The following is a 10,838-nucleotide window of genomic DNA, read 5'->3' as shown; positions in this document are numbered from 1 at the left end:
TGAGACGTGCCCGGTTGCAGTTCCGTCGGGGAGGGCAGGGGTGTAACCAAGGAGTGGACTTACCACGAACAACTGGGTTTGTGTTCTGCCGGCTGCAACAGTTCTGGGAAGGCTTTTTTCCGCGTTGTCTAACTTTACACGAGACGTCGGAAGACTCCAGAGGAGGATATGGCCCACTCGGGGTTACCTGCTGGCCTTGGACCCAGACCCTGAAGTCCCTCCCAAGTGTTTCGTTTTAACAGTTGACGAAAAGAGAAACGTGTGGTCCGCCTAGCGTGCCACGGCGGAGTCAGTCCGCGGGCGATGCGAGCTTAGCTAGGGGCCTCGGTGTAAGCGGCAGGACCCAAGACAGAGTCAGCGGCAGGTGAAACCGTGACGGGCAGGGAGCCTCTTGTACGTCTTACACGTGGCACCTGCTTCCCCGGTCACCTTGTCCCTACCTCTGGCCGGGGGCGGCCGTCTTTCCTTCCTTCCAGTCACGGCATCCTCCTGAGAAAGTGCCAGAAGCTGATGGAAACGCTAAGGTATAAACGACCGGGAGGCAGCGCGTCCACTGCCCGACAATTTCTCTTTTGACAGGAAGAAGGGGCTTCAGCTGGGAACCGCTCTTCGGCTGGCCGAGCGTCAGGCATCATTAGCAAAAGCTCACACATATTCAGCTGTCCGTGGCAGGTGCCGCCGGGAGTGCTGGTCATAGGGTAAATCAGTGATTTCTTCTTATTTTTTTAATGTTTATTTATTTTTGAGATAGAGAGAGATAGAACGTGAGCGGGGGAGGGGCAGAGAGAGAGGGAGACACAGGTTCCAAAGCAGGCTCCAGGCTCCGAGCTGTCAGCACAGAGCCCGACGCGGGGCTGGAACCCAGGAACCGCAAGAGCGTGACTTGAGCGGAAGTCAGAGGCTCAACCGACTGAGCCGCCCAGACAGACGCCCAGTGTGGCTCTGCCCATTGGCTGGCCTGATCCTCTAGAGGGCATCTGGTGCTTCCTGTCCTCGGGTCTAAACAGTTACAAACTTACAAGAGTGAGCCTGCCAAGAACTGCGCTTGGGGCCGTGATCCAGGTCGGCCCCTGGGCCTGCCCCTCGGTGCCCGGCTGCAATTTTTCTAGATTACTCAGCTTTTGGGAGGGAAGCTGGGCCAAGGACAAACACTTGGTGAGAAGAACAGACTGTTTAGAGAACAGGCCCACCTCCTTCTCCCTCCCTCCTCCTCCAGGAGACAGGGGAGCCTGCAAACTCCCCGCAGGGGGGGCGGGGCCAGCTCCAAGTGCAAGTTCTCAGGGCCCGCCCCTGCCAAGCCCAGCTGCTCTCTGGAAGTCTGGCTGGCCTTTCACACTCACGCTTGCGGGGACACCTTTCTCTGCCTCCCCTTCCTGCCGGCTGCAACCTCCTGGGCACAGGGAGGTCAGGGCCAACTCAGTAGCCTGAAAGAAAAGCAGCTTGCAGCCCTTTCAGAGAAGCTTCTAGCACGCTGGTTAACTTTGGGCGCTGGCGCACGGTGGCGTGGGTTCCTCATGCTGGTTTCTGCGCTCGCCCATCTGTGTGGTACGGGATGCGTCCTCCACTCCTAGAGCCTCTGTTTCCTCATCTGTAAAGTGGGGTGACGGTAGCATGGGCCCCGAAGGCTACCGTGAGGGCCTGTGTATTACCTGCCATTAACTAGGCCTCACTTGCCTACACCTTCCTCCTCCCCGCCCCGTGCCTTTTTCTTTCCTTTTTTTTTTCCCTATTTTTATTTTTTGCCATTCTGTGTATCCAGATGACGTGTTCTTTACGAGGGAGAGTCAGCTGTGCGTGTTCCTGAAGTATCGAGCATAGAAATGACAGCCTCGCGTGTCCCTCTCTGGTGACAGTTCCACCTGCCCCATCTAGGGCCGGCAGCCTCACAGAGCTCGACACTCAGGCTTGGGATTTAACGCTCTGAGATTGTTGTCTTGGAATTCTTAATAATTCCATTTGTTGGATTTGTATGAGTGGGTTGGTGGGCGTGGCTCACAGGTTTACGTCACTGTCGCTCCGTGGGGGCTTGGGCACAGACGGGTGCAGGGAGGCTTAGGGCCAAGCCTCTGGGCGCTGCCCACCAAATTCCACGGCCTGGGGTGCCGTGAGGGTCTGCATGTGTCCCACAAGTATCCCCATGCTCAAGGCACCCGGCACAAGACGGCACCACGACAGATCGAGAGAGATTGCCGAAGAAAGGAAATCACGTTCTTCTAGCTTTAGGGGCCCCACATTTTCATTTTGCCCCGGACCCTGCAAATTACGTAGCTGGCCGTGGTTCCGTCTGGTGCCCGAATCTCAGAAGTGTCAGGGCACTGAGCCACGGCCAGGGGTTCCCACCAGAACAGCCTTTGGGGGGTTATTTAGAGCCTCACAAATATGCACTCCTCTGGGCCAGCGTTATTTATAACAGGGAAAGCGGCCCAACAATGGGGGAGAGGGGGTCAAGCATACAATCAAGATGCGGGGCGGGGGGGGGGGGGGGGCGGGGATCAGATGCCCCTGGAGAAGCAGGTCGTAGAGGGGAACTTAGGGCGTGAGAAAAACTCATGATATTTGCAAAAGAGGAAAAAAGGCAGTCAGCAGAGGGCCTGTACCACGTGACTTCATTTGCATAGCTGTGTGGGCAACATATACTGGGCTGACTTACACTTAAGTACTGACAGCTGCTCTCCTTAGGTGGGCGATTTTTTCCCCCTTTTGTGGGTGCGTGTTTTCAACTTCCACACACGGGGCGCACATCACTTTTGCCATTGCAGAGAGGAGCGACGGTGCAGGGGGCGAGCTTAGTTCAGACCTGCAGACTGTGAGGCTTGACTGCCCAGGTTCAAAGCTCGGTTCTGCTCTGGCCAAGCTCTGTGACCTTGGGCAAGTGATTGAACTTCTCTGGGCCTCAGTCTCCCCGTCTGTGAGCCGGGCGAGTAATACCACCTCCCTCAAAGAGGCACGGAGATGAAATGAGTTCAGAGGTGCAAGGGGCTTAGACCAATGGCTAGCTCATAGCAAGCTGCGTATAGCATTGATGTTATTCTTGTAAAGAAATTATATAAGAGAAAAACCCAAAGACGCAACAATATTAGCAATCGTTATTTCTGGATGGTGCAGAAGCGAGTGGTTTACTTTTCCTTTTGGACTTCTCTGCATTTCCCTTGAAGCACACACTCCTTTTAGAATTGGAAAGAAAATAGTAATTAAAGGGGAAATAAAAGTGAAAGTGTCGGGGAAAACAGGATGAAGTCAGGTTCCACAGGAAAACAGCATGAAGTCTGCATGCTTTTCCGATCAAGGTCACCAGTGGATTCTTGAGCTTGTCCCAGGCCCTTATTCTAGGCCTCCTCATCCGGTTGTGGTCCGAGTTCTCCTTCATAAAGGATCCAACATCTGGTGGACAGATGCCAGTGCTGAATTAGAGGCTCTCGCGATCAAGTATCTATAGCTAAATCTTTCCAATAGATATATATCCATATACACATAGACTCATACATATATCATTTACTATACTATATCCATCCATCTATCTACTATATATATAATATGTATATATACAGAGAAGGAATCGTTAACTACAACTATAAAAAAGAATACTCCCACCCACAGCGCCAAAAAAGAACCCTAACAGGAGACTGACCATGATATGGTAATTGCTCACTCACTTGCTTGCCTCCCTGCCTAAAATTCCTGAAAATGTCTTCTATCCCAGGCACGTACCACAGTGCCTGGAGCATTGTAGAAACTCCCGGGGCGCCTGGGTGGCTCAGTCGGTTGGGCGTCTGACTTCAGCTCAGGTCACGATCTCGCGGTCCATGAGTTCGAGCCCTGCGTCGGGCTCTGGGCTGATGGCTCAGAGCCTGGAGCCTGCTTCCGATTCTGTGTCTCCCTCTCTCGGCCCCTCCCCCGTTCATGCTCTGTCTCTCTCTGTCTCGAAAATAAATAAACGTTAAAAAAAAAAAAAAGAAACTCCCTCCAAGTCTGTTGAATGAACTAATGAATGAAGGCGGGCGTGAGTTCAAGGAATAGCAGACATTCACATGGCAAGATACAGAGGTAGAACAAGATGTGGGATTAGCTTTTTTCGGGGGGTTAGACATAGATCGAGGGAGGGTCAAAGATGAGCAAGGAAGGCTTCCGAGTAAAGATGATGCCTGACTGAAGGCCTGAAGGTGGTTCCAACGTTAGTTTTACCGTAAGTCCCTTTATTTTATTTTATGTTAGTTTTTTTAACGTTAATTTTGAGAGAGAGAGAGTGCGAGAGTAGGGGAGGGGCAGAGAGAGAGAGGGAGACGCAGAATCGGAAGCAGGCTCCAGGCTCCGAGCTGTCAGCGCAGAGCCCGATGCGGGGCTCGAACTCACAAACCCTCAGATCACGACCTGAGCCGAAGTCAGAGGCTCAACCGACTGAGCCACCCAGGCGCCCCCTACCCTAAGTCCCTTTAAATTAAAAAGATACTTTCTATACTTTTGTTTCTCCACCAATTAAAGATCTTTAATACAAATCCCAATCGTCCCAAGTCATCTTTCAAAAAGGCCCATGAGTGTTGTGTCTAGCACGGAAAGGGCAAAGACCAGCCTCGAGGATTTCCCCGGCCATGCTGACTCCCCATCCCTATTTTCTATTCTTTTCTGGCCCATCTTCAGGGCTGCAACCAGCCCCTGCTTTACGGGGCCCCGAAAGACGCGCTGAATCCTTCCCAGAGAAGACAGGGAGTAGAAAAACAAGGAGAGAGAGGCTTTTGTTTGATTTTCTTTTTGTAACAGCTTTACTGAGAGGTAATTCGCATACCATAAATTTGCCTTTTTAAATGGTACAATTCAATGGCTTTTGGTATATTCAGAGTTGTGCAATCATCACTATTACCCAATTCCAGAACATTTTTATCACCCCCAAGGAGAAATCCCTTGTACGGCCACCCCCGTTTCCTCCCAGCCCCCCCAGACCCAGGCAACCACCAACCTACTTTGTCTCCATGGGTTCCCCTGTTCCGGACGCTTCATGTAACTAAAATCATACCCTATGTGTCCTTCTGGTGTCTGACTTCCTTCACTCAGCGTAATGGTGTCCAGGTTCAACCAAGCTGTAGCAGGAGGTAAGCTGGACAACTGATAGACGGGTGGGGGATAGTTAAATTCACTCATCCCACAGTGTTAACCAGATTACGGAGCGCCTACTGCGTGCCAGTCCTGAGGGCCCGGCCAGGAATAAAACCGACCGTAAACTCTGTCCCGGAGGGTTTCTAGTGGGGGAGAGAGACCCTAAACCCAATGAGTAAGAAAGGGATTTGGCACATTCAACGGCGCCAAGAGCCAGGTGAAGCGCAAAGCTGCAAGCGGCGACAGAGGGGGAAGGTGACCATACCTAGAGGGGCCAACGGACGCCTCACTTTAGGGTGAGCGCAGCGGGCTGAGGACCCCTTGCAGCGCTCAGGTCGGTCCCTAGGGGCCGCGCCAGGGACTCTGGCGGACCCTAGCGGGCGCTTCGCAGGACCAACCTGGGGGCTGCGCGCGCGGGGGCGAGTCCGGTGGCGGGGGTGGGGCTGCGGCCGAGGGTGGGCGCTCCGGCCCCGCCCCCTCCCGCGGCCGCGCTCACCGCTCCCCCTCCTCCGGCCGCGCGCACCACGGCCTCTCTCCCCCGGCCGCGCGCACCGCCCCCTCTTCCCCCGGCCGCGCGCACCACCGCCTCCCTCTCCTGCCGCGCGCGCCTCCCCCCGCCCGCCCCCCACCACCGGCTCGCGCGCCTCCCTCCCTCCCCCGGCCGCGCGCGCCCTCCTTCCTCCCCGGCGCAGGCCCCGCCTCGGCGCTGCCTGAGCCCACCTCCTCGTGGCCGCCGCCATTGGCCGCGCGCGCCGCCTCCGCCCTCGGCCTCGCACTTCCTGGCGGAGCCATGGCTGCGCAGCCGGCCGGTCCCGGGGCTCCGGCGACCCGGCCCCGCCGCCGCGCCCGTCCGGTCCCGCCGCCGCCGGGGGTCCCCGCGCCGCTCCCGTAGCGCGCCCTCCAGGTGGGCCTCCGCGCGCGCCGTCGGGGGATCCGGGGAGTGGGGAGGGACCCCGCCCCGCGAGCGGCGACCCCCGGCCGCGCCGCCCCCTCCCCCTCCCGGCGTCCCGCGGTGCTCGGGGGGGGGGGGGGCGCGGCGGGAAGGGGAACACGGAGGGGCAGCGGCCGCCGCCGCAGGTGAGACAGGTGCGGCCTGCGCGGCCCAGGTGAGTGTCCCCGCGTCCCGCCGCGGGCGCCGGCCCGGCCGCGTCCCGACTCCGCCTGCTCGCCGCCCGCTCGAGCTGGCCCGGCGGCCGTTGGGCCGCCAGTTCCGCCGGCGGGGGTGTGGGGGGGGTGTGGGTGCGACCCAGCGACCGCGGCGGCCCCGAGACCCTGTCCTCGAGACCCGGGGCTGGTGAGTAGCGGCGGGTGTCCGAGGCCATGTCCCGATCGCCGAGGTCCGGCAGGTTCAGGGTAGAAACCCGGAGGCAGCTCGGAGAGCAGGCTCCCTGGGGACCCTCCGTCCGGACGTGGCCTCTGGTCCCATGTTTACTAAGAGATCTTGTAACGCGGAACTGGGGATCGCCGCTGCCCGTGCGGATGGCCTTGACCCCTTAAAGCACGCGAGGCGGCTGACACGCAGCGCTCCTGTACACATTGGCCCCAAACCGCTTGCCCCGAGACAAAAGGGAGCCTCCACCAAGGGGAACTCTCTTAAGAAATCTTGGCCTAGAAAAGAACGCTTTGAGCGCTGAGAGCAAACCTGAGCTCTGGCTGGTTGCGGGGGGGGGGGGGGGGTGCGGGGGAGGGTTGTGGAGAGAGAGGGACCTGCTGATTTCTGGGGTGTGACCTTGGACGGCCCCCTCCACCACCTGAGCGTCACAGTCTCAGAGGGTGAAGGGAAAACATCCAGCAGGCCCGGCCGAATATTGATTTCCTTCCTTTCCCTCATGACCCCCCCCAGCAGCCCAGGGGCAGTCAAAAGGGACGGGGGTGGGGGGGGGTGGGGGGGGTGGGTACAGCTGGCCTTTGTCACAAAGTTGCTAGTTTGTCAGGTGAAATCTAGCTGTCCTTTCCTTCCCCAGGGAGCTGGACAGGATGGATTGTGCCCGAATGTGTGTCCCCCATTATCTTGACACTGTGCTTAACGTTTTGTGACATTTTTCCTTATTAGCCTAGGCTGTTGGTTCAGTAGGTAGCAACTTAGCAAGGGGAAGAAATTCCTCGTTAAGCCCAGGGTGTGAGTTGCTTAAGTCCTTTCTCGGTGCCCCCATGCCCTCCAGATCCCCTAAAGCCCACCTCTGTGCTATTGTTAGTGAGTTATTTGGCTGGAAGAAACTTTAAGGTGTCTGATTCACCCGCCCGTCCCGGAGACGTGATTACGACGTCTGGAGGTGAACGTGAGCGTTTGGTTTTATACTGGGTGGTCCAGGCAGGGCCTAGGCCTCAGTAGAGGTTTCCTGCCTGTGGGCAATTTTTTTTTTTTTTTTTTTTTTCTGTTTTGAGTGGCCAGGCAGGGTAGCTTGGGGTTGAGAGCAAGGAGGCCCCCCCTGGGTGGGAGGCCCAACTCCACAGCTCCTTCCTGGCTGGGTGATGCTGGGCAGTAGCCTTGGACTCACGGGGTTTTTCTGGGGATTAAATCCGTGAAGACATAGGAAGGCACTTAAAGGAAAAGTACCTGTGTCGAGACCGTGAACGTGTTTTATACGTGGTACTCATCACTGGGTCACAGCCCTGCCTTCGTCACGATCTTTCAGAAGTTAAGCTGTTCTCACAGACTGGGCCACGTTCAGCAGAGCTTCGCGGTGAAGGGCCCATGTCTGGCCACGTTTGGGGGCCGGACGGACCCGGGTTTGATTCCCAGCCGTTTACGAGCGTGGTGACTGGAGCTCAACGTCCTCAGCTGTAAAATGGGATGTGACATTAGCCTGGCCGAGTAGTTGCGGGGCTTACACGAGACAGCTCAGGTAAATCCCTTAGCCGGCGTCTGCCGTCATTATATCTTGATCTAGCCGAAGGCCTAGTTGAGATCAAGCATCAGAAGGCAGGTATTTGTAGGAGGTGGGCTGTAAAAGACAGGATACTGTCAGATTTTAGTTAATAAAGGAACGACGTTAAGTGCACTGTCGGATTCTAATCGCCTGAGTTTTTCAACTCAGCGTAAAAGAGTTCTCATTTCTGTACTGTCTCCTCTCCGTCTTTCCTCCGTGTGACTCGTTTCACCCTCGTCGTCCTCGATATCTGCCAGCAGCCTGCGATTACTGAGTGACCTGGGGTTCTTTTTACCGCACACTCAAAAATCCCTGTTCTTGTCCTAGGGCTGGGATCTCTTCTATGATGGAGGGAAGCCGGCAGACGCGAGTGTCACGGCCGTACAAGATCAGCGAATCTTCAAAGGTCTGTGAATGGCCGCTCGCCACCCTGTGCAAGTTGCCTACGAAGTGTGGTATTTTTCTGATGAGATCAGTCCTAAAGGCCAGACGGATTTTCTGTTCCTGGTGGTGGTGTTAGCCTCCTTAACAATGAGTACACAGGTAGCTCGGGCACTGGGTAGAAAACATCCGAAACTCAGAGCAGGAGCGTGAGGGTCGTTAGAGATACACCTTGACTCACTTGTTCTTTGCCGCAACTCAAAGACGTGGATGGGACAGAAGGAAAAAGCCATGGGATGTGTGTCCCCACTTGGGGGCCCCAAAACTCCCAAGGACATGTCCATTGACAAGCCAGCACCTGACCTAGCAGTCAGGGTCACGTGTTGCGTACCTGGATATTAAGGGCCCGGACTCTTTCCCCCAGTCTGCCTTTCTGGGACCCTAGGAGCGAGTGAGGGTGGGTTCCCTATGGCCAGCCTACCAACCTGTGTCATGCTGGCCACATCAGGATCACCCTGGCAGGGGGGGAACGTATCCAATGCGGAATGCATATGCCGGGCCCCACCCCAGACCTACTAAATTACAATCTGAGAGCAGGACCTGGGAATCTATACCTTCAGCAGATTCGAGGCTACTATAAATAAGGATTGGGGGACAAGTTTTCAGGCCAGTCTCCGTTCACACCTGTTCCTCTATAAATATCAGTAACACCTCTTTATTTCTTTAAAAAAAAAATATTATTATTTTTTTTTAATTTTTTTATCACCACTTTTCTTTAAAAGTGGCCCTTTTGCAGATTTAAATGTTCTGGTTACCTCAGATCGTGCATTTTCACTGGGGCTAATATTGCCCCCAAAATTGGTTCTTGGGAGAGGGGAGGGTTTAAAAAGAATTCTCTTTTTTGCGATCAGAGAGCGCAGCTATACGTACAGTTCACGTACAAATACACAGGATACGTGTGGCGTTAGAATCTCATGGGTGGCGTTAGAATCTCATGGGCGCCGTTAGGAAAAAATATGTCAAAAGAAGACTGAAAAAAGACGGAGGTAACCACTTTAGATAAAGGGACCTGTGAGCAGCGTGTAGATTTGAGGGCAAAACAGAGGTTCTGCAGAGGTGCATAGAAGGAAAACGGGGTAGAATTTTCAGGAGAGGTGGGTTCTCCGGAGAAATGGGCTCTTATTTCCATCTGAGTTACCGAGAAGGCTCTTGCCAAGCCCGGCTTTATCTGCCGCGAAAACCCAGAAAGGTCTCGCGGCTGTCTCAAAGAGGCTTTGTTTCAGAGTCTGGCTGCAGAGACAGTACGGCTTTCTGAGCGTGGTGATAGTGCTGGAAATCTTTGTCCCCGAAAGGCGCGTTCCGGGTTCGTTTCTGTCGGAATCTATCCCGTGGTTACGTGGTATCCGTGTTTCTGACTTACTGTACTTAAAGAGGGCCCGGAGGGGAAGTGTAGCCTGGATTTTCTAGACGTCAAACACACCCAGGTAGCCAGCCCCCGGATTACAGCAGAGATTACCGGACCCTCCAGTCCCAGTCGCCAGCTTCCGCGACTGGAGTGTTGTCTGCCCTTGAACTCAATGCGAGTCAGGCTCCTTTCGCCGGTTACTACGCCTCTGAGGTCTGGCCCTGTGGCTGCCTGTAAGCGGTAGGCTGTTCACCTTCCGGGCGCGATGGCGTCTTCCATTGTGTGACGGCCGCTGCTGGTTCATCTGCTCTGAAATGTGTTGATCCGTTCTGATGATGAATCCGGTTTGCATGTAAAACACTCCGGACGTGCTGCATTCTGGCTAGGGTTGGCTGCTGAGGGCCTGTGTTTCTTCTCTCACGTCGCCTTGCCGCTGGTGGAGGCACTCAAATAGGGAATAAATGAACGAGTAAGAGTTAGCACCATCGAAGAGTGTGGGGGTCGAAGCTTCTAGGTTTTAGGAAGCGCTGCGACTCTGTTGCTGAGGTCCCTTTGAAACCGGGAGGTCGTGTTTGGTGTTTTTCGGTTTTGGGGTTTTTTTTTTTCTCTTGAAAGTCTTCATCTCTGCCGCTGCAGTAAAATATCCAGAAACGGGTTGTCACTGAGACCCAGGTGAAGAATGAGCGTGCCTACTTAGCATGGAGACCCAGTTTTAGAAACAGTGGCTGCCCTTTTCGCTGCCCTGGCTCACTGGAGCAGATGGTCCTCTCCGCAGCTGTCATCTGGGGCTGTCCCCATCCCCCACCCCCTCCAGGGGGCTGGTTTTTCTTTTTACGCCGCAGCTGGGGGTCCTGTGTGCACCCATTGAAGTGTGCTGGCCCCGCATCCCCACCAGCTTACAGACAACCGGGGGCCTGGGGCGGGGGCACACAGCCCACCTGACGCCCCTCGCTTCTGGGGGCTTTGAGCCCTCGCGGTCACGAGAGGGCCTGCCGGTGTGGTGCTTTGACGCTTCCTTCCTCGAGTCCGCGCCCGAGAGGGGCCCCAAGCCGGGGTGTGTTGCAGCCCAGACCGGGCCAGCCGGGCTCTCTCTG

At 55.7% G+C, this 10,838-nt stretch overlaps 1 protein-coding gene across 3 annotated transcripts in view; it reads left to right on the top strand.

Moving 5' to 3' along the window:
* Positions 1–5,834: 5,834 nt before the first annotated feature.
* LOC106985630 (kelch-like protein 36) overlaps positions 5,835–10,838 on the top strand; it is a 102,532-nt gene continuing 97,528 nt past the window's right edge. For 2 of the 3 annotated variants that reach the window (XM_027076319.2, XM_027076323.2), the window contains exons 1-2: positions 5,835–5,992; positions 8,286–8,364. In XM_027076319.2, coding sequence (XP_026932120.1) covers positions 8,302–8,364 — 63 coding nt within the window. In that variant the 5' untranslated portion in view covers positions 5,835–5,992; positions 8,286–8,301. Of the gene's footprint in view, positions 5,993–6,112; positions 6,195–8,285; positions 8,365–10,838 lie in introns of those variants that run through there. The other variant, XM_027076324.2, reaches the window with a different exon arrangement.

The sequence above is a fragment of the Acinonyx jubatus genome, chromosome E2, assembly GCF_027475565.1.
Source record: "Acinonyx jubatus isolate Ajub_Pintada_27869175 chromosome E2, VMU_Ajub_asm_v1.0, whole genome shotgun sequence".
Taxonomy (NCBI): domain Eukaryota; kingdom Metazoa; phylum Chordata; class Mammalia; order Carnivora; family Felidae; genus Acinonyx; species Acinonyx jubatus.
This window is presented reverse-complemented; position numbering and strand designations above follow the sequence as displayed.